At 45.6% G+C, this 27,951-nt stretch overlaps 1 protein-coding gene across 1 annotated transcript; it reads left to right on the top strand.

Annotated features, from left to right (window-relative positions):
* The first annotated feature begins 229 nt into the window (after window positions 1-229).
* EMC3 (ER membrane protein complex subunit 3) lies at window positions 230-27,951 on the top strand. The gene is made up of 9 exons (XM_074958399.1): window positions 230-314; window positions 4,930-5,098; window positions 6,439-6,496; window positions 8,435-8,528; window positions 14,900-15,004; window positions 20,895-20,976; window positions 21,162-21,241; window positions 23,749-23,831; window positions 27,706-27,951. The coding sequence occupies exons 2-9, from the start codon at window positions 4,944-4,946 to the stop codon at window positions 27,832-27,834; spliced, it is 786 nt and encodes a 261-aa protein (XP_074814500.1). The 5' UTR covers window positions 230-314; window positions 4,930-4,943; the 3' UTR covers window positions 27,835-27,951.

Here is a 27,951-nt window from a genome sequence, read left to right as displayed (position 1 = left end):
ACGGGGGGGCACCATACCCCCATAAACCTCTTTGCCATAGAGACGGAGGGCACCATCCCCCCAAACACCCGCTACCATGGAGACCGGGCCGGGGAGGGGAGGAGGAAGGGAAGCGGGAGGCCCTGCGGCCAGTAGGAGACATCCACGGCCACAGAACCGCGATTACCGTTCGCGCTGACAGCTCCAGACTCTACTCGTGTTTCCCGCCAGGCAGTGAGTCCTGTCTCGCCATGATGACCTCACAATTACGTATTTCCTGGGCCTCACGGAAAGGCTGCGTTCAATCAATCCCGGAAGCGGAGTCAAGGCGAAGGGTGAGGAGGGGATAAGGCCCGGGGAGGGGGCCGGGGTCTCTGTGCTGGGCAGGGGGCAGTAGGCGGCTGTCGGGCTGGGGTCTCTGTGCTGGGTAGGGGGCAGTAGGCGGCTGTCAGGCCGGGGAGGGGGCTGCGGTCTCTGTGCTGGGCAGGGGGCAGTAGGTGGCTGTCGGGCCGGGGTCTCTGTGCTGGGCAGGGGGCAGTAGGCGGCTGTCAGGCCGGGGAGGGGGCTGCGGTCTCTGTGCTGGGCAGGGGGCAGTAGGTGGCTGTCGGGCCGGGGTCTCTGTGCTGGGCAGGGGGCAGTAGGCGGCTGTCGGGCCGGGGTCTCTGTGCTGGGTAGGGGGCAGTAGGCGGCTGTCAGGCCGGGGTCTCTGTGCTGGGCAGGGGGCAGTAGGCGGCTGTTAGGCCAGGGAGGGGGCTGGGGTCTCTGTGCTGGGTAGGGGGCAGTAGGCGGCTGTCAGGCCGGGGAGGGGGCTGGGGTCTCTGTTCTGGGCAGGGGGCGGTAGGCGGCTGTCGGGCCAGGGAGGGGGCTGGGGTCTCTGTGCTGGGTAGGGGGCAGTAGGCGGCTGTCGGGCTGGGGTCTCTGTGCTGGGTAGGGGGCAGTAGGCGGCTGTCGGGCTGGGGTCTCTGTGCTGGGTAGGGGGCAATAGGCGGCTGTCGGGCTGGGATCTCTGTGCTGGGCAGGGGGCAGTAGGCGGCTGTCGGGCTGGGGTCTCTGTGCTGGGCAGGGGGCAGTAGGCGGCTGTTAGGCCAGGGAGGGGGCTGGGGTCTCTGTGCTGGGCAGGGGGCAGTAGGCGGCTGTCAGGCCGGGGAGGGGGCTGCGGTCTCTGTGCTGTGTAGGGGGCAGTAGGTGGCTGTCGGGCCGGGGTCTCTGTGCTGGGCAGGGGGCAGTAGGCGGCTGTCGGGCTGGGGTCTCTGTGCTGGGTAGGGGGCAGAGGCGGCTGTCAGGCCGGGGTCTCTGTGCTGGGCAGGGGGCAGTAGGCGGCTGTTAGGCCAGGGAGGGGGCTGGGGTCTCTGTGCTGGGCAGGGGGCAGTAGGCGGCTGTCGGGCCAGGGAGGGGGCTGGGGTGTCTGTGCTGGGTAGGGGGCAGTAGGCGGCTGTCAGGCCGGGGAGGGGTCTGGGGTCTCTGTGCTGGGCAGGGGGCAGTAGGCGGCTGTCGGGCTGGGGTCTCTGTGCTGGGTAGGGGGCAGTAGGCGGCTGTCGGGCTGGGGTCTCTGTGCTGGGTAGGGGGCAGTAGGTGGCTGTCCGGCCCGGGAGGGAGTTGGGGTCTTTGGGCCGGGCACACGGTAGCAGGTGGCTGTCGGGCCAGGGAGGCGGTTAGGATCTGTGATGGTCCCCTCTGGTGTCATCTGGACCAGTGATCTGCTAGGTCACCCCAATCCTTGACTCTGGGAGCCAGTCTTACCCTGCTCTGCTGTGAGAACCCCCACTCCTGGGCTGTTCACGCACAGCCTCTGGCATGTAAGCTGCTCCCAGCGACTTGCAGCTGAATGACACTAACCAATATCTCCGGTCCCAGACACAACTCTAGGAACTTCCGTGTTGCAGTGTCAAGTTATGCTCACTGGACGCTGCAAGCTCATATGAATTCATCATTTTATGTACCAGGCTTGTTATCCCCAGGGGAGTCTCTGACACGCTTCAGACCAAATGCACTGCTTCAGGTAGAATAAACATCAAACACATTTATTAACTATGAAAGACAGATTTTAAGTGATTATAAATCAAAACACAAGAAGTCAGATTTGGTCAAATGAAATAAAAGCAAAACGCATTCTAAGCTGATCTTAACACTTTCAGTACCCTTACAAACGTCTTACCACAGGCTGGCTGGTTGCTCTTCAGCCAGGCTCTCCCCTTTGATCAGCGCTTCAATCGCTTCGTGGTGATGTCTGTAGATGAAGGTGGAAGAGAGAAGAAGGGCATGGCAAACGTCTCTCCCTTTTATCATGTCCTTTCTTCCCTCTTGGCTTTGCCGCCCCCCCTCCTTCAGAGTCAAGTGAGCACTACCTCATCGCATTCCCAAACTGACCAAAGGAAGGGGGGTGACTCACTCGAGAGTCCAAAAGATCCTCTGTTGTTGCCTAGGCCAGTGTCCTTTGTTCCTGTGAGGCTGGGCTGGGTTGTCCCATACATGCCCCGATGAGGTGTGAACTGTCCCTCTGCTTCTGGAGAGTTTTTGCCTGGGCTTGCTTTAAGCCATGAGGACGCATTTTCAGCCTCATAACTATATACATGAAATTACAATCTATAACATTACTATAACAACAATGCTCAGTACATCATAAGCCTTCTAAAGACACCCAACATGACAAACTTTGCATTAGATACCACACAAACATATTATAAGGATGAACATGGGGGTACTGGGTGATCCCCCGAGATACAGAACATCACAGGGTCTCTGTGCTGGGCTGGGGGCACTAGGTGATTGTCGGGCCAGGGAGGAGCCTGGAGTCTCTGGCCCAGCAGGGGGCAGTAGGTGGCTGTCCGGCCAGGGAAGGGGTTAGGGTCTCTGTGCTGGGCATGGGGCAGTAGGTGCTGTTGGGCTGGGGAGGGGGCTGGGGTCTCTGTGCCGGGCAGGGGGCAGTAGGTGACTGTCGGGCCGCGGGGGAGCTGGGATCTCAGTGCCTGGCAGTGGGCATTAGGTGCCAGTCAGACCGGGGAAGGGGCTGGGGTCTCGGTTCCGGGCACAGGGCAATAGGTGGCTGTCAGGCCAGGGAGGGGTCTAAGGTCTTTGTGCCAGGCATGGTGCACTAGGCAGCTGTTAGGCTGGGGAGGGGGCTGGGGTCTCTCTGCTGGGCTGAGGGCGGGAGGTGGATGTCGGGCCGGGGAGGGGGCTAAGGTCTCTGTGCTGGGCACAGGGCACTAGGTGGCTGTTGGGCCGGAGAAGGGGTTGGGGTATCTGTACTGGGTAGGGGGCAGTAGGCGGCTGTCAGGCCAGGGAGGGAGCTGGGGTCTCTCTGCTGGGCTGGGGGCAGCAGGTGGATGTCCGGCCAGGGAGTGAGCTGAGGTCTCTATGCTGGGCAGGGGTCAGCAGGCAGCTGTCAGGCCAGTGAAGGGGCTGAGGTCTCTGTGCCGGGCAGGGGGTAGCAGGCGGTTGTCGGGCCTGGGAGGAGACTGCGGTCTCTGTGCTGGGCTGGTTGCAGCATGCGGCTGTTGGGCTGGGGAGGGGACTGGGGTCTCTTTGCTGGGCAGGGGACAGTAGAAGTGATGGGCGCTGGCACGTGGCAAATGGGGCATGGTGCCCACACACACCAACCCTGAGGATCAAACAGTTCCCCACTGCTACTGTTGCTTTAACTTCCCTTCTTGCATGTAATGGATGGGTAATTTTTGATGCTCTTCGTCCTTATCATCAGAAGGAAAATCGTTGTATTCATAACTCGGCTTATCAATCACAGGGTGACTAACAGCAGGTAAAATTGCAGTTAAGACAAGTCAGTCTGTAGTTCTAATGAGTGTTAGCGGTCCTCAACCATCCAAGGAAGGCAGATGATCCTTGCAGGAAACTCAGTCCTCACAAGAATCAAATGAACGTTCAGCAGGAGTCAGGCAGTGTGGTGCCTTCCCAGAGCCAAGACATGAAACTGGACACACTTCTGAAGTTAGTGGGCTAGGAGCTATGGGAGATTGTTCAAATTGGCACTAATGACACTGTGTCAATGAATAGCTCACAGATATGATTTCAGGGAACTCAGAAGCATGCTGAAAAAGAATGTTCAAGCGACCTTTTCCAAGCTCCTTCCTGCCCTACAAGCGAAGGAAGACAGAAGGCAGAAGATTCTAGCTGCAAACCACTGTCTACGTAAATGGCGTACAGTGGAGGGTTTTGGTTGTGTGGAACATTGGGCCTCCTCTATGGGAAGAGGGGGCTGTGTAATTTGGATGGCCTCCACCTCAGCAGAAGGTGGCCCAATCTCTTCAGGAACAGGCTGACCAGAGTAGTCAGGTCAGGGGGTTAAACTAATAGCAGAAGGAGAGGGTAAAATGAGCACAAAGTTGAGATGTTGAAACAAAATTAATCAAGGAACCAATGGATGTGAAGAGAAGAAATGATTGAATTGCCTATACACTAGTGTTAAAAGCCTGGATAGCAAACAAGATGAATTGGAATTACTATAATGTATAGGGGGGGAAAAACTGTGATCATGGAGGACTTCCGTTTGAGTAACACATACTGGAGGTCTCATGCTGCCAGTACTAAACCACCACTGGAATTTCTAAACACTGTACATGGCAATTTCCTAACTCAAAAAGTGTTGCAGCTGACATAGGGGAATTCTTTATTAGACCTTGTCCTAATAGATGAAGAGGGAATGGAGCACAGAACTAAAAATTAATGGTAGCTTAAGTACAAGTCATCATGACTTGATCACATTTATAATGTGCAAACAGAATGAAGTCCGGACCAGAAATATATAGACTTGGTGCCTTAGAAGGACCAATTTCACAAAATTGAAAACAATTATGAGCCAAATCATGAGATAGCTGCTGTTAGTCACCACATGCTAGCAAATACAAGTTCAGAACACACCATTTTTCCGGATGAAGAGTGGAAAGTGCTACGTGCCTTCAGGATGTAACGCATAATCAGGTCCATTTTGTTTACCAGAATCTACTCTAAAGATGAGCGAACCAGAGCTGCTGCTGGACTCCAATATCCGGTTATGGGTGGTTCTTCCAATTGTTTTCATAACATTCTTTGTTGGGATGATTCGTCACTACGTGTCCATCTTGCTCCAAAGTGACAAAAAGCTCACTAGGGAACAAGTGTCTGACAGGTAAGTTAACAAGTGCACCAAAGTTTTCCTACGGTCTTTCTAATAAAGCTAGGATAAAAGAACATTAAGTTTGCAAAGTCAAAAGTAAGGAAATGCCAGGATTAAAGTTGCTTGTGCAAGCTTAATTTGGACTCCTTGTCTGTATGCAATATGAAACAATTTCTAATTACATGATCACATTTTTCCACTGGACCCCATCTCATTCAATGAACTTGATGGATAGAGCTTACTGAATGAACAGCTATCCAGTATTTCTTTTCCTTATTCACTGTGTGGCCCCAGGCCATATTTACTGTACTATTCAAATTCTATTATGTATTAATTTCCTCATGGACTTTTATGAGGTGCTTATCATATAGCATCCGAGGATTTCATGAACATTCTGAAAAAAATTCCCTTGGTTTCCAAGTTTCTGTCACTGGCCACAGTGGAAACAGGGTATTGAACTAGATGAATCAAAGACCTGGTTCATGCAAATAATTTCTATGTAAACTCAATTATCCTGCTGTAAAAGGGTGGAAAGATGCCTTTGTTGGAAGGAGTTCTTAAAACAGGCTGGAGAGTGTAAAGGTAATACAGACAGGGAGTATTCATTATCTTTTTTTGTCTGGCTGTCCCTAGTCGTGTTTGGATCTCATCTTGAGCTGCAGCTATTTTTTTCATTGGGTACTACTAATTTTGCCATTGATTTACCCTCAGTATCACTACTTCCTCTTAATGAAGACTGAGGCTAACTGAGGAATCTATTCTTATGTATAAAAAATTACACTGATTCTCCTGCTGCTTTGCACAATACATTTCCTATTAAATCTCGTTTAAGTTGGGACAGCAAAGATTTTGGTTAATGAAGTCTATTTAATGCTAGACATATTTTTGGTTTTCCTATAAAAATTGCCTTTAGACCTAGAAGAAGCTGCTATTATCTGTCAGAAAATTCTGCTTAAAGGAGGCCCAAAAATCCATGAAGCTGCTTCATGGAGTCTAAATGTCATTCCAAAGGGTACGTATACAGCATCTGATACAATTTAATTTGTCCTCCTCTCAGGAAATCTTCTTTTCCCAATCTGGAAGGAGGAGGAAGAGGTGACCTTTTTATTCCTCACCCATCCTGATTTATGAGTGAGATGCTCCAAACTGTGAAAATTGATACTCTGGAAATGAGTTTCCATTAATAGGAAGTTGTCTTTATATTTGTGTGGTAGATGTTGCTGAGTCAGCCTTTCTCAGCTCAATTACTGTCCAGCATGTTGTTTACCTACAGCTCACTTGCAGCCCTCATTTCTACTCTTCTCTAATATTGATCTTCGATAGTCCTGCAATAATGGATTTCTTTTTTTTAGCCAAGTCCTCATTCGAAGCAGAGTCCTCAGAGAAAATGGAAAATACATTCCAAAACAGGTATGTACATGTGTGAAGCTGCATATTTGAATTTCTTTAGTCTTTTTATGAAGTCTGTATAGAGAGAACGATGACCTAAATGAACATAGATTTATAAATTCCTAAGCCAGAAGGGATCAGTGTGATCATGTAGTCTCACCTTCTGTATAACACAAGTTACAGAACCCTCCCCTGAAAATAATTCCTAGAGCACATCTAGAAAAACATCCAATCATTATTTAAAAATGATCAATGATGGAGAATCCACCACGATCATTGGTAAGTTGTTCCAGTGTTTAATTACTTTCACCGTTAAAATTTTACCCCTTATTTCCGGCATCAATTTGTCTTGCTTCAACTTCCTGCCATGGGGCATTGTTATATCTTTTCTCTCCTAGATTGAAGAGTCTGTTATCAAATATTTGTTCCCTGTGTAAGTACTAATAGACTGTAATCAAGTCACTCCTTAATCTTCGCTTTGTTGGCTAAATATACTGATGTCCTTGAGTCTACCACTATATTCTAATCCTTTAATCATTTTCATGGCTCTTTTCTGACCCCTCTCCAATTTATCAACATCCTTCTTGAATTGTGGGCACCAGCACTGGACACAGGATTCCACCAGTGCCAAATACAGAAGTAAAATAATCTCTCTGCTCCTACTCAAGATTCCGCTGTTGATGCATCCAAGGATCGCATTAGCCTTTTTGGCCACAGCGTCGCCCTGGGATCTCATGTTCCGCTGATTATCCACCACGACCCCCAAATCTTTTTCAAATATTAAGTGCAGAAAGTAGCATTAATTCATTGTTAAAGTTGAGACTTGCGCTCAAATGTCAGACAGTTCCTAAAGTAGTTAAGGTTCTTGTAGTAAGATTCATGTGTTCATTTTGTATATAAAATGTTACATGTTTAAAAAGAAAAGCAGTAATGTGGAACACTGCAGTAGGTCACGGGACATGGGCTGATTGGTCCCAACTGGGACCAGACATTCACATCAGCATTGATTTAATTTCTTTCAAAATATAAATAGTTTGTTCTCAGCCTCTGAGAATATTGGGAAGCCATCTTGGAGAAAAAAAGAAATGTAGAAAGGTGTAAGTCTCCTTGGGAGCAAACGGCTTCTGTGCATGAAACAGTCAATAACGTTTGAGATGTGGATGCCTCAGATGGAATTTCAGAGATAGACACTAACCTGGGGGACATTGAAGACAGAAGCTCTGCCCAAATACAAATCAGTTATTGAAATTACTGGGATCCAGGGGAAAAACCTAACTGGCTTCAAGGCTGAGCTTGATAAGCATACGGCGGGGATGGTCTGATGAAACTTTCTACAGTGACTTGTAGCTATTCTGTGACTGCTAGTAGCAAATATCCCCACTGGCCAGTGATGGGACACTAGTTGGGGAGGCCTCTGAGTTACTACAGAGAATTCTTTCCCAGGTGTCTGGCTGTTGGGTCTTGCTGAAGTGCTCAAGATCCAACTGATTGCTGTATCTGGAGTTGGGAAGGATTGGCAGAGATCCTGGCAGGTTTTTGTCTTCCTCTGCAGCATGGGTCACAGGTCACTTGCCGGTTTAAAATAATGTAAATGGTGGATTCTCTGTAACTTGAAGTCTTTAAATCATGATTTGGAGAACTTCAGTAACTCAGCCAGAGGCTAGGGGTCTATTATAGGAGGGGTGTGGATGGGGTTCTGTGGCCTGCAATGTACGGGAAGTCACTCTAGGTGATTAGGATGGTCCCTTCCAGCCTTAAAGTCTATGAAACCTGGAAAGCAGAGCAAGACTGTACATGAGGTTATTGCATCTCTGCAGGAGAGGAAGGAGGAGATATGAAAAAGGCAAAAATGACAAGCATGCATCCTGACCACTCGAGAGGAATTCTGCTGTTTGTAAACTCTGTTGTATTTGTCTGGTTCCCAGCCCGGTTAGAATTTGCTCTTCCTTTTGTTTTCAGTCTTTCCTGACACGGAAGTATTTCTTCAATAACCCAGAGGATGGATTTTTTAAAAAAACAAAAAGGAAGGTAGTGCCCCCTTCTCCAATGACAGGTATGTTAAGAGATTATTGCAAAAGACATTCTAAGTAAGCAGGTGGCTTTCCTGACAAGTCTGTAGCTCTCTTGTAACTTATTGTTTTTATTTCCCCCCCTTAAAATATAAACAAAGTAATAAGGATAGTAATAAGATGTTGGTTTGGCTAGGGTCTACAAGCAATTGCATTGGGCTCACAAGTGATGGTATTTTATGTTGCCTTGTCACTTGCTGACCTCTGATCACCTCACTTATATCCTCCCCCTCTGCTGAAGTGAGGCCATGAAGCTTGGGTAGAGTCTTTAGGGGGTTACCATCTTTAAAAGGTAAATTGCAAAAAATTGAAAAACTGGCCTTATGCTTTCCTTTTTGTTGCTTTAAATGAATAAGGAATAAGCATTTGGGGTTTTTCCCCCCTGCATGTTTTTAGCCTTAGGGCACGTCTACACTGGCAAAGTTACAGTGCCGGCAGTTACAGTGCTGCTTAGGGAGCGCCAAAGGAAAACTGCTGTGGTGGGTTCACACCGACAGCTGCCTGTGCAATAGCGTGTTCACACTTGCAGTGCTATTTGGAGTGGTGCACTCTGGGCAGCTATCCCACAGAGAACCTCTTTCTCTTTTGCTGCCAAGACTTGTGGAAAGGCAGAAGGGGTCGTGGGGCATCCTGGGTCCTGTCTCAATGTCCCGTGATGCATTGCTTCGCATCCCAGCAATCCCTGTGCTTCCGTCCACATTTGGTGCCATCTTTCAACGGTTTGTGTGCTGCGTGCCCTGCCCTGCCTCTTTCTGGCTGCAGGAATGGGTCCCTAGCTGTTGACAAGAATGCTGTTCGCACTGACCATCACGAGTGGCAGTGGAGTTATTCCTTAAACTGCAAAGGCAAGAGGAGTGCAACATTGATCTCGCCACACATAGTAGCTACGACAAGAGCTTTCTTGTGGCATTCACGGAGGTGCTGACCCCTGTGGAACGCTGCTTTTGAGCTCGGGAAACAAGCACTGAGTGCTGGGATCACATCATGATGCACGTCTGGGATGACGAGCCGTGGCTGCAGAACTTTTGCATGAGGAAAGCCACATCTTGGGACTGTGCGATGAGCTCGCGCCAGCCCTGTGGTGCAAGGACACGAGAATGAGAGCTGCCCTGCCGTTGGAGAAGCGCGTGGCGATTGCACTATGGAAGCTGGCTACTCCATACTGCTACCGATCAGTCGCTAACCAGTTCGGAGTGGGCAAGTCGACCGTTGGACTCGTGTTGATGCAAGTGTGCAGGGCCATTAATTGCATCCTACTCCAAAAGACCATGACTCTGGGCAACGTGTGTGAGATTGTGGATGGCTTTGCACAAATGGGCTTCCCTAACTGCAGAGGGGCGATAGATGGCACACACATTCCAATTCTGGCACCAGACCACCTAGCCACCGAGTACATTAATCGCAAGGGGTATTTCTCAATGGTTCTACAGGCACTTGTGGATCACCGTGGGCGTTTCACAGACGTTAACACAGGCTGGTCCTGAAAGGTGCATGACGCACACATCTTTCGGAACACTGGCCTGTTCAAGAAGCTGCAAGCAGGGACTTTCTTCCCAGACCAAAAAATCACCGTGGGGGGAAATCAAAATGCCCATTGTGATCCTGGGAGACCCCGCCTACCCCTTAATGCCATGGCTCATGAAGCCAGACGTGGTTCAACAACAGGCTGAGCAAGTGCAGAATGACTGTGGAGTGTGCATTTGGCCATTTAAAAGCCCACTGGCAATGCCTGTATGGGAATCTGGACATGGCCGATAATATTCCTATGCTTATAGCTGCATGCTGTGCGCTCCATAATATTTTTGAGGGGACGGGTGAAAGGGTCACTCAGGGCTGGACTGCAGAGGCTCAGAGCCTGAAGACTGAGTTTGAACAGCCAGAGACCAGGGCTATTAGAAGGGCACAGCACGGGGCCATAAGGATCAGGGATGCTTTGAGGCAGCAATTTGAAGCTGAAAGCCACTAATATTTGTTGCTATGCTCGAGATTGCAGTGCTTATAATGCTAGGAGGTGATTGGTGCACATGATGCAAGAAGGGGCCTTAACGTAGTATGTTGCTTTGCAGTGCTCTTTTTTGCTTTCCCTTAATAGAATAAAGATTGATTTCAAACAAGCACAATTTTTTATTGAAAGGCAATAACGAAAGGAGAGAGTCAAAAGAAAAAATTCATCAGCAGGGAGGGGGATTGTGGGGGGGAATGGAAGGAATGGGGGAATGGAAGGTCTCAAGAGGAGGAGGGCTCCCGGGATGGCTACAGATTTGTGTATGTCCAGGGATCATACCCAACCTTCTCCTTTGGAGTACGATGCAGCGGGTGCTGTACTTCATCAGGGCCAAACTACAGATGGATGGGTGTTGAGTGTAGTGGGTATTGGGAGTCCACACTGCTGGACTGTGAAGAGGGAGGAGTGGAATGCTGCGGGTAGAGAGTGGAGCCAGGAGATTGATAAGAGTGTGTTGGCAGTGGGGGGAGTGGCACATGGGAAAGAGTTTTGCGACAGTGGCTGCAGGGGAGGGCGGGCGCGGAGCTGCTCGGTTTGAAGAGCTAGTATCTCCTGGATTGTGTCCGCTTGGTGCTCCATAACTGTTAAGAGCCGCTCCATGGCTTCTTTCTGATGTGCCATGTTCTCCTTTCGTTCCCTCTTCTCACCGTCCCACCACTCCTTCAATTCCTTTTTCTCAGCGGCAGACTGCATCATAACCTCTCGCATAAAGTTCTTCTTAGTCCTTCTTGGCCGCTTTTGAATTCCTCGCAACCGTTCTGCCACCGATAAGGGAGGCTGGCCTCCCAAGGTCATCTCTGTGAAGTTTAAATGCAACATTTTACAGAAGCAGTATTGTTTGCAACACAGACAACACTGTTTCAGTGCTTTAAAACACAGCCAGTACTCACACACCTGACACTAACTGTCTGACCCCAGGCAAGCACACATAAGCCACAAGACCCCCAAAATGGTGAGTAGCCACAGGGGCGGGGTAAATCACTGTTCCCAGATCCTGCTGTACACTGGGCACGTGGCTCTTGGGCACTTGGGGAGAGCCAGCACTGTAGGGTGGGCCTGATAATCATTCCTGTCCCCACACTTTCCACAGGAGGTGATCATTTTGGAAGATATCTCACTGCTGAGTGTGAGCAGGGAATCAAAGGAGAGTCTTCTCCAAGCCTGCGGCTTCCGCCCTGACCCCTATGTGGATAGCCTGTGTGCAGCTATGGTCCCTGCCTCCCCACCCCACCCCCCCCGTGACGGCACAGTGGCGCGGGAAAGTTACAGTTAATGGGGCAAGAAACAGCCGAGGAACCTGCAGGAGCGGATTGCCCAGTGTCTCCACAAGAGTTTCCTGGAGATCTCTGAGGGAGATTCCCATGAAGTGAGGGAGTGTATCAACAGCCTTTTCCACCGCTCAAACTAGGCATGATGTGGGAGACAAGCCTGCTTTCTGCAGCCTTCCTGCCCCCAACAACTCGCTTCAGCAATTCCCAAAATCAGATTCACTTACCAGGGGCCTCCTCTCCTGTTTGCGCTTCGCCAATATCCACCTGCTATGACTGGCTAGGCTCCTCCGGGGTAGAAAAGAGCTCCTGACTGCATGCATCTCTGGCCTCCGAGTCATCCTCTGCCTCTGGTTCCCCCTCACCCTCTTCATCCAAGATTGCCTCCTCCTGGCTAGGTCCACTCTCGACTGGCAACGAAGTATCCACAGGGGACTTCATAATGGAGGTGGAGTATCGCGTCCAGCTCTTTGTAGAACTGGCAGCTCGTGCGCTCAGCACCGGAGCGGCAGTTTGCCTCCCGCGCCTTGTGGTAGGCATTCCGCAGCTCCTTCACTACAAAACCCTGCACTGCAATGTGTCCCAGTCATGGCCCTTTTCTGTCATGCTTCTAGAAATCTGTCCATAGGTATCAAAATCCCAACAGTTGGAGCGCAGCTGTCACTGCACTGCCTCCTCTCCCCAAGTTCCGATGAGGACCAGCAGCTCAGCATTGCGCCAAGTGGGGGGGATCGCCTGGTGCGTGGAACAGGCATGGCCACCTGAAAAGATGCGCTGAGACCACTGCACGCATCAGTGAGCACACAGGAAGGGGACTTTCAAATTTGCAAAGGAATGTACAGGGTGGGGCTGATGGTTGGTCACCTGAGGACAGGGCAGTAGAGTTCAAACCGATGGCCAGAGAGGTGAGAACAGGCTGTAATCATCACGATGTCTACGCTGGCACTGCAGCTCTGTAGCCCTGGTGAAAGTCAGCTCTACACCTCTCGTTGAGGTGGTTTTTTTAGAGCGCTTCAACTGCGCAATTTCTGCGCACTAAGTGGCTTGGCAGTGTGAACACCTTGGGAGTTACTGCGCTCAAAGCTGCTTTACTGCACACAAACTTGCCAGTGTAGACAAGCCCTTCAAGTCTTGTCTGCCCTGGCAGACCTGCTGAATGTCTCTGAAAATGTGTATTGTTAGCTCTGTGCAGTGTTGTAGCCATGTTGGTCCCAGGATATTAGAGAGAAAAGGTAGGTGAGGTACTAGCTTTTATTGGACCAACTTCTGTTGGTGAGAGAAACAAGCTTTCGAGCTACTCAGAGCACAGGTACTTGGAGATCATTATTGGCCTATCAAATTGGTCACAGCAAAGCATTTCAAGGTTAAAACTATCCTAGTTGGCTGAGGGTATGTCTACACTACGAAACCTCTGTCAGCATAGCAGTTTTGGTGTAGACCCTAGTGTAGATGTAGCCTACACCAGTAGAAGGAGTTTTTCTGTTGGTGTAGGAACACTACGTCCCCGCACAATGTTAGCTACCTCGACAGAAGCACTCTGCCATCAATATGTCTGCATCTAAGCTGAGGGTTTTGGCAGCATAGCTACATTAGTCGGGGGGTGGATTTTCACACCCCTGACTGATTTAGTTCTGTTGACATAACTTTTAAGTGTAAACCAAGCTTAAGTCAGATTTCTAATAAGAAAGGAAAAGAGAGGCAGGAGGAATGGGAGTGTGGGGAGGAATTTGACAGGGTGAGTGGGTATAAGCAGGAGCCATATGTTTACTGCTTAGGACACAGGAGTGGAAATGGTGATGCTGCCTGGTTTCCTTGCCTCATCTCGTTCAGTCAGAGCATCTTTCAGGGTTAGTAAAAGGCCCAGCTAAGTGATGACAAATCCCTCTAACCCCACATTTGGTGGTGACAGCTGTTATATGCTTCCTGCTACCCTACACTCAAACTATATTGTCAAATGCTCTTCAGAAAAGAAGTGGTCCAAAGGGAGGGCAGCCTTGTCCTATCAAAAATGGCCAGTAAAAACAAGTTTTCACTGATCCCATGTATTGTCACTTACGTTATCTTAAAATGGTGCTGGTCTCTTACCATAACACTTCTGTACCCTCAGCAGAAGCCAGGCAGTCCTTAATCACCTGTCCTTTCAGGCCTTGGCTACAGACTTACTTCAGTTGCATCCCTGTGTGGCCACTCTTACTTCAGTTTAGCATAAAACCCATTCCTAATTGACTTAAGCTAAATTTAAATCCATGTCCACGTACGGATTTGCACCAGTTCAACTAAATTGGTTTAAATTGACACCTTTTTGTTAAACTCCATGTGTAGACAAGGCTCTCACCATCTCTTTGTCTCTGTTCTCTGCTTTCTTTTAACAATAATTTTATATAACGTGATTATCGGTTGTGGCTTTTTTGGCACCTTTCCCCTTTTGGGACAGTTTGTGACTTCAGCCCAGGCTAGAGTCCAACACCAATGTCCACAAGGCCTGGGGAGGTGGAACAGAAGGGAAAAGCTAAATTCAATTCTGCCACGCATGCAGCCCTCCTGAAGTCAACTCGGGTTAGGGTCAACTAGGAGCTGGCTCCAGCACCCAGCAGGGAAACAATTTGCCTTTCTAAATTCCTAGTCAAGCTGAAATTTTTCAGAGGAAACCTCTGAGCTCTGCGGAGATGCAGGTAGAGTTCTGTCCTAAAAAGCTTGCAGGAGATAGCATTCTTGGCAGTACTGTGAATTCAGAACCCTGGACTCTGTTTTGCTTTGTGCCCCCATTTCAGGTCAATGTAATGGATTGCATAGTTGAAGTGACACCACTTTATTAATACTGGGTGCTATTCACCTCCTTTGTAAAGTGCTTTGAGATCTACTTATGAAAAGCACTATATAAAAGACCTAGGTGGGGGTATTGTCATCATGATTAACCTCTCGTTCACTCCTTATTGATACAACCCACTTTTTCAGTCAAGCTAAGTGACCTCTTACATTATTTTCCTTTAACTACCATCAGAAAGGCAGGCTGTGACAAAACATCTGGGAAGGCAGCATGTAATCAGTGCTTAATGTACTGTGTTCAATCTGTACCTGATAGATCCTACTATGCTGACGGATATGATGAAAGGGAATGTAACCAATGTTCTACCCATGATCCTTATCGGCGGTTGGATCAACATGACGTTCTCGGGCTTTGTAACAAGTAAGTGTCATGGAGCAATATGCAATGGTTTCCTGCAGGCATTAGGCCACATCAGAGCCTTGTTACCTCCGCCTAAGCATGGGCTGAGCTAGTGGAGTGAAATGAGTGTGATCCTGGCTCTAAAGAGACACAGCAGATTTCTCCCCTCTTGACCAAATGGAAAGGGAATGCAGAATCTCCAAACCCACCATCAATAACTACACATATAAAAAGAAAAGGAGTACTTGTGCTTCATTGGAGCTGTAGCTCACGAAAGCTTAGGCTCAAATAAATTTGTTAGTCTCTAAGGTGCCACAAGTACTCCTTTTCTTTTTGCGAATACAGACTAACATGGCTGCTACTCTGAAACTACACATATAAAGTGATGCTAAATTAGCTATTTCCACTCAAGAAAGAGATCTTGGAGTCATCCTGGATAGTTCTCTGAAAACATCCACTCAATGTGCAGTGGCAGTCAGAAAAGCTAAGAGAATGTTGGGAATCATTCAGAAAAGGATAGATAAGACAGAAAATATATTGCCTCTATATAAATCCCTGGTACGCCCACATCTTGAATACTGTGTGCAGATGTGGTCACCCCATCTCAAAAAAGATATATTGGAATTGGAAAAGGTATAGAAAAGGGCAACAAAAATTATTAGGGGCATGGAACAGCTTCCATATGAGGAGAGAATAATAAGACTGGGACTTTTCAGCTTGGATAAGAGATGACTAAGGGGGGAATGAGATAGACGTCTGTGAAATCATGATTGCTATGGAGAAAATATGGAAGTGTTATTTACTCCTTCTCATAACACAAGAACTAGGGGGTCACCAAATGAAATTAATGGGCAGCAGGTTTAAAACAAACAAAAGGAAGTATTTCTTCACATAACTCAGTCATCCTGTGGAAATCTTTGCCAGAGGATTTTGTGAAGGCCAAGACTATATCAGGATTCAAAAAAGAACTAGATAAATTTGTGGAGGATAGCTCTATCAGTGGGTATTAGCCAGGATGGGCAGGGATGGTGTCCCCAGCCTTTATTTTGCCAGAAGCTGGGAATGGGCCACAGGAGATGGATCACTTGATGATTACCTGTTCTGTTCATTCCCTCTGAAGCACCTGGCATTGGCTATTGTCAGAAGACAGGATACTGGGCTAGGTGGACCTTTGGTCTGACCCAGTATGGCCGTTCTTATGTTATCTCCTTCCAGCTGGGAAGCTCCCTCTTCTCAGGGCTAAGTGTCCTGTCCCCATATACAGTTGACATAAAGCAGAGTAGTCAGAGCTGGAAAGCATGTCTTCATTTAGAAATTGGAGAGAGGAATAAAGAAGTGTTTGTGCAATGTGCTGAGGTAGTTTTGCAATGCTTGTTTTATAATGTTGCATCACTCTGTCCTAGTGGCAGGGTGGATAAAAAAAAAAAATCAATGGATTTAAAAAATAAATAAATAAAATAAAAATTAAAAAATCTCAGATTTTTTTTATTTAAAGAGGTTTTTTCCCCTAAAAAAAAAAAAATCGGATCTAAAGATCCATTATAGCTCAAAGATACCTCATCATGGAATAAAAGAAAAGGAGTACTTGTGGCACCTTAGCATGCATCCAGTGAAGTGAGCTGTAGTTCACGAAAGCTTATGCTCAAATAAATTTGTTAGTCTCTAAGGTGCCACAAGTACTCCTTTTCTTTTTGCGGATACAGACTAACACGGCTGCTACTCTGAAACCTGTCATTATGGAATAGGGATTATAAATTCTAATTCTATAGTACGAGACAATATATTCATGTAATATTTAAGAAAAGTTTTGTAAATGAGTTCCAATAGTTCATGGATTAGGAACCCAATTTTACGGGGTTCCAGGGGCTTCTGTATAGATTATTTAGGTTAATATTTCTATCTACCCAATGGGGCTCCCAATGTGGGGAGGGATTGCTCAGTGGTTTGAGCATTGGCCTGCTAAACCCAGGGTTGTGAGTTCAATCCTTGAGGCGGCCATTTAGGGATCTGGGGCAAAAATTGGGGATTGGTCCTGCTTTGAGCAGGGAGTTGGACTAGATGACCTCCTGAGGTCCCTTCCAACCCTGATAGTCTATGACTCATTGCTCAGTCTAGAAGATATAATCAGAGATGCTTAGTTTTGCAGTTCTCAAACTGTGGATTTGTGTCTCCATAGATAACATGCTTGTTAACAGCAAAAATGTTTTTAAATAAATATCTAGAGGTGAGAAATAATAGTCCTCAACCCTATTGTCCTTCTGCAAATTAGTGTACACAGAGTCAATCCCTTACCACTCTCTAAAAGTGCAAAGTTTTGAAAAGTTCAACGAATAGAAGATTGTTGGGGGCAGAATAGATCTGGACAAGGAGAAGAAGTCTGGAGATAAATGTGAGAAGGGAGGGACAGGAAGTAGAAACAAAAGTGAAACTGTTTGAGCAGCATATTCCAGAAATCTAGGTCTTTCTGATTGTAGCCTTTATTGATTTGAGATCTATCATACCATTCTCTCACGAGAGAAGGGTAAACCTATAATGGCAGCAGGCCGTAAAAGAGAGCCAGTTTGGGAATATTTTAATGAAGTTCCTCTACCTGTGGGTAAGACAGGCATGCGTGCAAAATACAAACTGTGCAACAAAGAAATGCAAGGCCTAGTTGCCCAAATGAAACAACATCATGAGAAGTGTTCCTTCTCAGGAGGAAGCTGCGTTGAAGATGATGAAAGGAACACGTCTGAACATGCAGGATCTTCAGGTTGGTAAACTTTTTTTATTTCATACTTCTTTCTTAAGGACTGCCTATCTTCCTTCTGGACTATTCTTGAATTCTCATATTTGAGCAAAAAATATAGTTAGTTACCATAGAGTAACATTATTTTAGATGAAGTTGTGATAAAAAATAAATAGCTGAAATAAGCAGATCTTCCTTTTAAAATTTCACCTTGAAAGTAGTACTGAGTGTCAGTGAATGCAATGAGTAATACTAGATGAGCAGTATGGTAATAATAATTAAATAACTTCATTGACTTATTTTGTTTAGGAGAATCCATCCTCAACATGCAGGATTCTGAAGACTATCCACCTTCAAGATCACCATCATTTTCTATAGTTTCAGAGTTATCTGCCAATTATAGTGTTTCAGTCACATCATGTATGTCACACAGCCAAAGTACATCACCTGTAGCAAAAAGAAAAAAAAAAAATAATAATCTATCATCCAGAAATAAGTTTGTGATCAGAACCAGCAGATTACAAAAAGAGGTAATTGATGAAAAAATTGCCCAGTTTCTTTATGCAATGAACTCTCCTTTCCGTATGAATGAGAAGCCACACTTCATTAATATGGTTCAGTCACTAAGACCAGGATACAGTCCACCCAACAGAGCAGATGTCGCAGGCAAATTGCTGGATACAGTGTATGAAAGAGAAATTGAGTAGTGTGCAAGAGGTCTAGAGGGTAAAATTGTTAACCTGATTCTTGATGGGTGGAGCAATGTCCACAACGATCCTGTTGTATGTGCTTGTGTGATAACAGAAAAACAGAATGATTTCCTTACAGAAGCAATTGATACATCAGGAAATGCACACACAGCAGAATACTTACAAGAAGTAGCAGTAAAAGCTATAACAAACTGTGAAAAAAAATGCAAATGTCTAGTAAGCAGCTTGGTCACAGACAGTGCATCCAAGATGAGAAGAAATTTAGAAGAGAGAGTCTCAAGCTTATAAAATACGTTGCAGTGCTCATTTGATGTACCTCCTAGCCAAAGACTTCAGTTTTCCAGAAATAAAGGCTAATGTTGTTGAAATTGTAAAATACTTCCGTAACAACCACTTTGCAGCAGCTACTCTGAAAAAAGTGGGAGGAAGCAAGCTAACTCTCCCACAAGATGTGCGATGGAACTCAGTAGTGGACTGTTTTGAGCACTATATCAAGAACTGGCCTAATCTGATGACAGTTGGTGAACAAAATCGTGAAAAAATAGATGGCACTGTCACAGTTCTCAGTATTGGGCTTAAGAGAAATGTTGAACACATGCTGAGTACCCTGAAGCCTATTCCTGTAGCCTTGAACAAAATGCAGGGAAATAGCTGCTTTATTGCTGACGCTGTTGAAATTTGGAAGGAACTGAGTGAGATCTTAAAGAGAGAAATATGCAATGACAGAGTTAAATTACAAGCATTTAAAAAAAAAAAAAACACGAATGGGACAAGCACTATCTCTAGCTCATTTTCCTGGAAATATTCTCAATATTCGCTACCAGGGTCAAACCTTAACTGCTGAAGAAGAGGAGTTGGCTATGACATGGACATCCAGCAATCAACCCTCCATAATGCCAACTATAATAAACTTCAGAGCTAAGGGTGAACTGTTCAAGAAATATATGTTTGCTGATGGAAAAGGAGTACTTGTGGCACCTTAGAGACTAACACACCAGTGAACTGGTGGAAGTCACTTAAGCACTTGGATTCAGAGACTGTTGAAATGATAATCTCACTTTTAACTGCAGTAGCTTCTTCTGCCGATGTAGAAAGAATATTTTCTTCCTTTTGGACTAATTCATTCCAAATTGAGAAATCGTTTGGGACCTGAAAAAGCAGGAAAGCTTGTTTTTCTTTTCCAGATTATGAATAAACAGGAAAATGAAGGTGAAGATGACTGAGTTAGCTGCAGAAGCCAATATTTTAAGTTTTTCATGTTGACCTGACTGTTGATTTAATTTGTTTTGTTTTTAAATATTTCAATTTAACTATTTTAGTTAAAAACAATTTTAATAAAAACAAACCTGATTTTAAAAAAACTTGAGTGTTCAACTAAATTCAAAAATTCATATGCTTGTTTTGTTAAAATATTATAAGTTTTCTGTTGAAGAAAAAAAAAAATCCAGAATACATAACGTTGTTGTTTTAGTTAAATAAAACAATTTACATGTCTGTCTGGTGATGTTCTCCTCCTAATACAGCATGGCAAGAAAATCCTCCAAATATTAATGATTAACATGTTGAATTGGAGATAGTTCACCTCCCAATGACTTCATAAATAGCTGCTTCAATTACCTTTGGTAAATGAAATAACCAAACAATCATTCATTTTCTGATATAGCTGTAAGACTAATCTGAAAAGTTTTCAAAATAAGTCACTTTAAAAATGTATAGTGTGTACCTTCTAAAAATGAAACCTACATCTATCTCTGAGTTGTGAAGAATATGTATTAAGGTTATAACAACCAACCAAACAAGAATGCACTTTTATGTAGAAATCCATGATTAAATAGAGTCTTCCTGACTAGTGATTTAAATCAAATTCACCCTGCCTACTGGCACTATTGTGATTAAGCAGACATCCACTAACATCTAGCAGGGAATGGGAGATACTGAGTATTTATGGCAGAGTTGCCAGTTGCACTCTATTTGATGCAATGGCTCATTCACTCAGTGACAGTGGAGTGAGAAACACTTTTTAAAAATAGCAAAATATGACCGTGAAATACAGACACTGGTAGGTGCAGGTGAGAGCAGGTGTAGCACCAGTAACTGCTTGGAACTTTTTTTATTGCCTAGATTTGAAGCTGGCAGAGTAGGTTTCCTTCCACATGCGTAAGAGTCAAGTCACACTAAGTAACTAATGCAGTGGGTTCCAAACATATATACTTTCCTTCAGTTCGGGGTTTGTTTTACTCCTGCTGTTTGTGAGATGACTCTTGTCCATCGTGGATGTGTTAATAGCAGTGATTATTTGGTTTATTTTCAAAAACCCTTTAAAATTTGACTTTTACTGGGAGTTAAAAAAAATGAGTGAGTTATGTATACATCAGCTGAAAAATGTTAATACCAAGAGGAACAGCTGATTGTGGAACAGCTCTGCAGTTGCTTACCATTGTTTGTGAGATCGTCTTGTTTGCCTTCCTTACAGCAAAGGTACCATTTCCCCTGACGCTGCGCTTTAAACCAATGCTGCAGCAGGGAATTGAGCTGCTCACTTTGGATGCATCCTGGTAAGAGCTTTGTTTTTTAATCAATACATCACAGGCTGGGAATGGTGGAACTTTGCTATGAAAAGCTTAGAATGAATGAGTGCCTCCGCCTGTACAAGCATGCCTCAAGTGAGATCAGAAGATAAGCATCCTGCATTCAGGCACTCATTGAACTGAAATCTAGTCTCTTTGTTTTGGTTTGTCAGGGTGAGTTCTGCTTCATGGTACTTCCTGAATGTGTTTGGACTTAGAAGCATTTATACGCTCATCCTGGGTCAAGATAATGGTAAGACCCTATTGTTTCTGTTTTTTTTAACTGGTTTCTGCTTGTGTTGGAGAGTTCATCTGAGTGAATACAAGACTCCCAGCAGGACCAGGAAAGTCATGAGTTGTCCTGTCAGACCGTTATGTTACTCAGTCCTACCACTATCCTCTCTGCATGGATGACAGTATGGCTAGCCTTGGAAGTCTATTCCATTGCCCATTCACTGACTGTTAATAACCTTCCAAATTTATTTATTTGGGCATAAGCTTTCATGGGATATAACCCACTTCATCAGATGCATGGAGTGGAAAATACAGTAAGCAGGTATAAATATACAGCACATGAAAAGATGGAAGTTTCCTTACCAAGTGGGGGGTCCGTGCTAACGAGGCCAATTCAATTAGGGTGGATGTAGCCCGTTGTCTTTTCCTTCATTAGCCTTCTCTAGGCATCAGTCTCCATCTCCATGGCTCTGACTTTTTAGGGATTGTCATGTCCATCTTTAGGATGGTTCTGAGAAAAGACTTTCCCCTTTACCTATTTAAAAATTATTGACTTGTGTTGAGAAACCCTGATGTGAAATCCCCACCAAGGACTATGAACAAGCATTACAAGCTGACTCAGGCAGCATGGCTTAGTGGCCACAGGATGGATCATTTGTAGCTGTGTTCAGTTTTATTCCATTCCATTAGAAGTTACAATCCCTCCTAGGGATGTATTAGATAGCTAGAGAGAGACCCCACAAAACTCAGTTTTTCTTCTCTGAAGATCCCGTTAAAACAAACAGAACAAAACTGCCTTTCCAGTCATCCCTTTCACAAAAGAGATCAATCCTTGAGATCCCCAGAGCTCTGTCATCAGCAGGTCCCAAGAGTCACCAGAGGACTGTTCTTCCAGTACAGACCCCTGCCATTCTGGCTGGTAACTGCCCCCAAACCCTTCACAAAGAAGATGGTGGATGCTGTAGCTCTAAGGGAGAAAAGCTAGTGGTGTTCTGCCATATCTGGGTGAGTGGAGCTGGCCTTCCTCAGCCTGTACAGTAGACCCTACTTTAATCAACATATGCAAATTTTTTCCAGAACCTGAGTCTGATAGATGAGAAGAGCTGTTCCATCCCAACTCAACAGTAGACTCTAACCAGGGAGTCCTTCAGCACAAAGAGAGCTCTTGCTTAACTCTCCATGGACAGAATTCTAAAGTGAGATCACCGAGTTCTTCTAGTACAAGACCAGGAGTTTTCAGCCAAGGATCTTTCAAGTCTGCCAGCTCTGGTGCCATAGTTGCAACTGCACGCTGAATCCATTAGCTATTTGCCCAGAAGTCAGAAATTCATTTCTCTGAGCTGAACATGCTGTTTCCTCCACTACTAGTGCAAACTGCACAGCTGGCATCTTCGGAACAATGCTCACAGGAATGATGCTTTGAGTAGTCATCAAATGCCAGGCTCTCCAGCCCATCAGACTAGTATCATGTAGCCTAGAAAATGTTTCCATGCATGTAACTGAGCTTCTAAAAGAAGTTTGATTACAGTCTCCTGGAATTAATAGAAGTACAAATGGCCTTCAAGCTGCTGGTCAATGGTCACCCAAAAAAACCAAACCACAGCTGGTAACCCACATCACTTACCAATGAGGTAGTGAGAGCAGAGTTCTTCCCAAAATGAAACTACTGCTATTCCACTGGGCCAAGCATAACTGGCTTTTTATTATTTGAGTGACACAAAACACTCAAACACATACAGCTGGATATGGTTTCTAAACTTCTACAAGTGCAGGCTAGCAGAGATTCCCTACCTTGCATTTATCAAGGTTCACTCCACTTAAGTCACTGCAGGTTTTTACACCCAAGAAAAGTGAAGCTTTAGTAGGAAAGCTGGGCAGAACCATCACCAAAAGGGGTAATAGCATTCTCCCCACAGCTTCTCTGGACATTGCAGGTTCAGTAGGAGCATCCTCTGGGCAGAAGATTACTGAAGCCTTTCACTACGGGCAGTTCACTTGTTGAAGATGAGTTTTGTTTTTCCTTCATTGTTTCTGGCCATTAGCCATTTTAGCGTTAGTTTCCATGGAACGTTTTCAGTTTTGAGATCTGTGTAGCTGTGACACTTTGCCTTTTGCCTAGTCAAATAGTCAGTGGGAATGCTAAAAAGATCCTGCACTGGTGGAGAGTCTGAGGTTGTGTGTTTGTATCTTTGGAAGCCATTAAGTTGGAGAAGGCAGGGTCTGTCAGTAAGGGGACAAAATGTAAACTTGCACATGGAGGAAAGTTACCCATACATCTGCACTGGTGCTCAGCATGGCTCAGGAAGGAATTAGCAGATGAGAAACATTCCTTTCCACTCTGCCTCATGAGCATATGTTACTGTCATCCTGCAGGGTCATCATAGCATGATCATGGTGGATGGGTGCCTGCAACTCTCTAGCCTACAGTTCCGATCCAGAAGTTCTTCTCTGGTGATACAGTGCTTTCAAGAGCTCTCTGTCCATGTGGAGTAAGTAAATATCCACTCTTGTTTCTCTCTGTTGCAGCTGCAGACCAATCTAGGGTGATGCAGGAACAGATGGCAGGAGCAGCAATGGCCATGCCCGCAGATACTAACAAAGCCTTTAAGGTACAGTATTGCTTAAATTTCCAAATTCACTTTTGTGTGCTGTACGTTTACAAACCTGTGTACTGTATGCAGCCCCTCTTCCCTTACTCACTGCCTGGAAAACACAGGTCCTCTGAAGGAGTGAGGAAAGAGGATGAATGGAGATCTGTGAAGGTAATATTCTGCTAACTCCTGTTATAGATAAGTAGCCCAGCTATCTCATGAAATAGCCTCCACATTTTCCCTGTTCTTGGAGATTAACAGAGCAGAAGAAACCACCTCAGGAGGAAATGCTGCTCTTCATTAGCACTCCAAGCTACGGAACAGCACTTTCAAAGTGGCCTATTGTGCCTTGGCATTGAGAGAGTAGTTCTGCATAATGATATCCAAACACTTTTTCCACAAATCTGAGCTGGCATATGACTAACACAGAAAGTGGAAGCTTCCATAGTGTTAGTGGAGTGGGATTTCTAGTCATCTGAAGTAAACCTAGTTATTTACAGGTCTGTCTGAATACAAGAGAGGATCCATTTGGACAAGCTCTTAATTTATTTTCCTCATTGGACCTTCCCCCAAATGCAGCAAATAACCTGGATGACTTCACAAAAGAGGTTGTTGGGTCATTGTGAAGCTGAACACAAGCCCAACTCATGGAGCAGGTTTATGATGGAGCTTGGAAAAGAAATCAGTAGAGGGGTCTAGCTCAGATGAAAGTGTGCCCCCTTTTGGCAAAATTTTTGGATGAGGAGAAAGCACAACTTCATCTTTATGAAAAGCCACCAAAGTGGTCAGGGGAATGAGTTATCAAGAGTTGGAGTATCCTCACCTGCCTGGCAGAGGAGAGTACAATCAGGAAAGTAGCTCAAGGACAGAAAGTATAAAGAGCACTCAGACAGAAGTTCTGAGTTTAGTGACTCAAATTTAAATCCAGCAAAACTAGTGAAGCGGCACTGGAGAGTTAAAATGCCCGAGGCTCTTCCTGAATTGAAAAACTTGCTTGCTGATGAGCAAAGATAACAGGCAGAAACAACAGCCAGGTGAACTTCCAGGGAAGATCAGGGTTAGCTGGGCTCCTAGATGGATCATTCCAAGCTCTCTCTGTAAAAATCTTGTAGGATTTCATCAGCACCTGACAGCGTAATCTGGAAAACCCAGATTACCTGTGATGCGGATTGTTAAAGGTATGGAAACTGTGTCCATGTGTGAGGCTTATCTGTCACTCAAGAAGAAAAGATTGGGCATGACTGACAGGAACAGAAAATTCTCAAGCCTGAGCATTAGTAATAGAACTTGAGCCTAAGTGAGGTATTTGTGTGTCGTACGTGCTTCATCTTGCCTTGTGAAAGACCAAAGCAGAGAAGGAAGGCATAAATACTGGAAGCCTGAGCCCAGGGGATCAGAGAGGTGCCTTGAAGAGCTACTCAACTTCTGCCTGCTTGATGACACAATTACTGGTACTTGGGGCATTGACCTACAATATCAAGAACTATCTTGTCTGCCTGCACCTGACAGAACTATGGTTGCCACAGTTCTCCCAAGCAGTCTCTGTACCCACTCACACACTGGGACACTCCTATGACTTCCCCTTCTGGTTAATGGAAATGTAAGGAGTGTAGTAACTGCCTCCTCCTCCCCCCACCACCACTAGCCTGCTCCCACCACTTCCCACAAACCATGACTAGAGCATTCCCACGCTGCTGCGTGTGAAGGGGGTTAGTCAGGCTGATGGTCTGCCCCTGAAAATGCTTCGATTCAGTGAGTTTCCTGAGCTCCGTGGTGAAAGACACCATTTAGCCACAGGCCCGACCTGTGGAGGGACCAGCCAAACTACAGCCCATGTCCAAACACTGCTTATTGATGAGCAATCCCCAGAACATCCCTGCTCCACACTGCCTGGTAATCTCATACTTCATAGACAACCTGTCTCAAATTAAGCATAATCCAGGAGTCAGAACAAGGGACTCAAGGTTTATTCCCAGACCAGCTATGGGTGACATAAGGAGTTTGTAACTGGTGGCGTGACTCAGCAGAAAAAGGACAGTAATCATCCACAAGGATTTTTCTCAGCTGAAAAAAATCTTTTCCTGTTTAAATCAAGGCATGTTAGCATTAGCAAAACAAACATAAGATTCCCCATCCAGGGTTCACCTATCCCCCGAACCTGGAGCCCTGCCTTCCCACACCCATTGTTCTAGGCCTCAGCACCTGTTCAAGGGAAGAGGGGAAGTCAGTTTAATCCCTTGCTTACTGAGGGGAGCACCCTCTGTCACAGTCCTTGAGACTCTATGCCACAGGCAAGAAGGAAATCAAGAGATCCTTCTCAGCTTTGATAGCAGCCACCAAATCCTGCCTAGCTATTTCATCCTAGACTGTCTTTGCCCAACCTCAGACCCAGGCGCTTCTTGCTGTTAAGAGCTCTCACCTTAATTCAGCAGGGAAATTCAGTGGCCTCATTGGTTCCGAAGATGCAGAATGAAGCAGTGGTACCATTCTCCTGATCAAAATTGACTGTTCATCAGTACATTCTCATACAAGAGAGACCCTTTCCTCTTAAGATTGGTGAAAGCGAGAGCACTCGGGAGCACTGCTCAGTGATCATCAGTGCCTCCTTCAGAGAAGACAAACTACCATGTCCATGAAGGATGCTGGACTTCAGCCACTTCTTAACAAGAGTGCTGGGCACCTTCTTACCGACATCAAGAACAACATAAGAGCGACCATAATGGGTCAGACTAAAGGTCCATCTATCCCAGTATCCTGTCTTCCGACAGTGACCAATACTAGGTGCCCCAGAGCGAATGAACAGAACAGGTAATCAAGTGATCCATCCCCTGTCACCCATTCCCAGCTTCTGGCAAACAGAGGCTAGGGACACCATCCCAGCCCATCCTGGCTAAGAGCCATTGATGGACCTATCTTCCAATGACTTTTTAGAATCTAGAACCTTCCTGTTTTTATAAAAGGCAAATAAGACTTCTGCCATGTTTGTTTCTTCCCTCTGGTATTTTAAGTCATCCTAAATTTATTTTTTTGAGAATAGAGACGTTTCATTACCATTCAGATTTGTGTATAAGCTCAGTCACAAACAAATCAACCCCATTAGTTTGTCTTTAAAAATAGAATTCTTGTGTGTTTGCTGATTATGGTTACACTGTAACGGATTACACTGCTAATGACTCAGGAAGTAACAGGGACTTCTGCCCCAGCGTCAGTGAGGTTAAAATGGGACCTGTATGGAAATTCTGCTAGACTGTTGCTCCAGCTGCAGCGCTGGAACTGCTGATCTTAGAGGGTCTTCAGGAGACAGCCTTAGCAGCCCACTCCAGTCTTACGGAGTGTATAAGCTCCACAGCCTCCTGGGACCTGCAGAGGGGATAGCCCCAATCCCTGTGGATGTCATCAATTCTGACATGAGGCCTGCAGAATTCTCAGAGGTACAGCTAATCTTAGCAATGTCTCCCAAGTGAATTACCTATTGCCAAGAGGCACTGCTCCCCTGGGGACAAACAAATCCAGCCAATGTGGCATTTGTAGTCTCGGGGGTTTTACAGGGAGAACAGTACTCTAAAAAGTTAGAGGCCTTTTCAGAAAGAAGAAAAGCCTCATTTTTCAAATTTTTTGTAAGCATAAGAGGCCTTACATCTCTGAAATGCTTTAATTAACCAACTTTTCAGATATGTTTTTCAATAAGAGTAGGCTATTTGTGAGTAATTTCATGCAGAAAGGAGTGTGAAATTGGGCATAGTCCTGTTTATTTAATTGGGCATAGTCCTGTTTATTTAAACAGGACATTGCACCATCCTTGAAGAGAATATGCACAGGAAGTGACAAGAGAACTGTTTTAATACTCAGCCCTCTCTGTTTCTTCCTCCCCTTCTGTTTACTCTCCCTGTAGACGGAATGGGAAGCTTTGGAACTGACTGATCATCAGTGGGCATTAGAGGATGTGGAAGAAGAGCTCATGGCAAAAGATCTCCACTTTGAAGGCATGTTTAAGGAAGAGTTACAGACATCTATCTTCTGAAAGCAGAGTTGAGTTTTCATGCAAAGGTGTTTAAAAAAAAAAAAATCGGTTACTTACTAAAATATAGTGTACTTTTTGATGCTCAGAATAAAAGAGATCAGAATTGCAGTTATCTAA

This window comes from Natator depressus, chromosome 7 (genome assembly GCF_965152275.1).
Source record: "Natator depressus isolate rNatDep1 chromosome 7, rNatDep2.hap1, whole genome shotgun sequence".
Classification (NCBI taxonomy): Eukaryota; Metazoa; Chordata; order Testudines; family Cheloniidae; genus Natator; species Natator depressus.
Note: the sequence above shows the minus strand (reverse complement) of the source record. Positions and strands in the feature narration are given on the sequence as shown.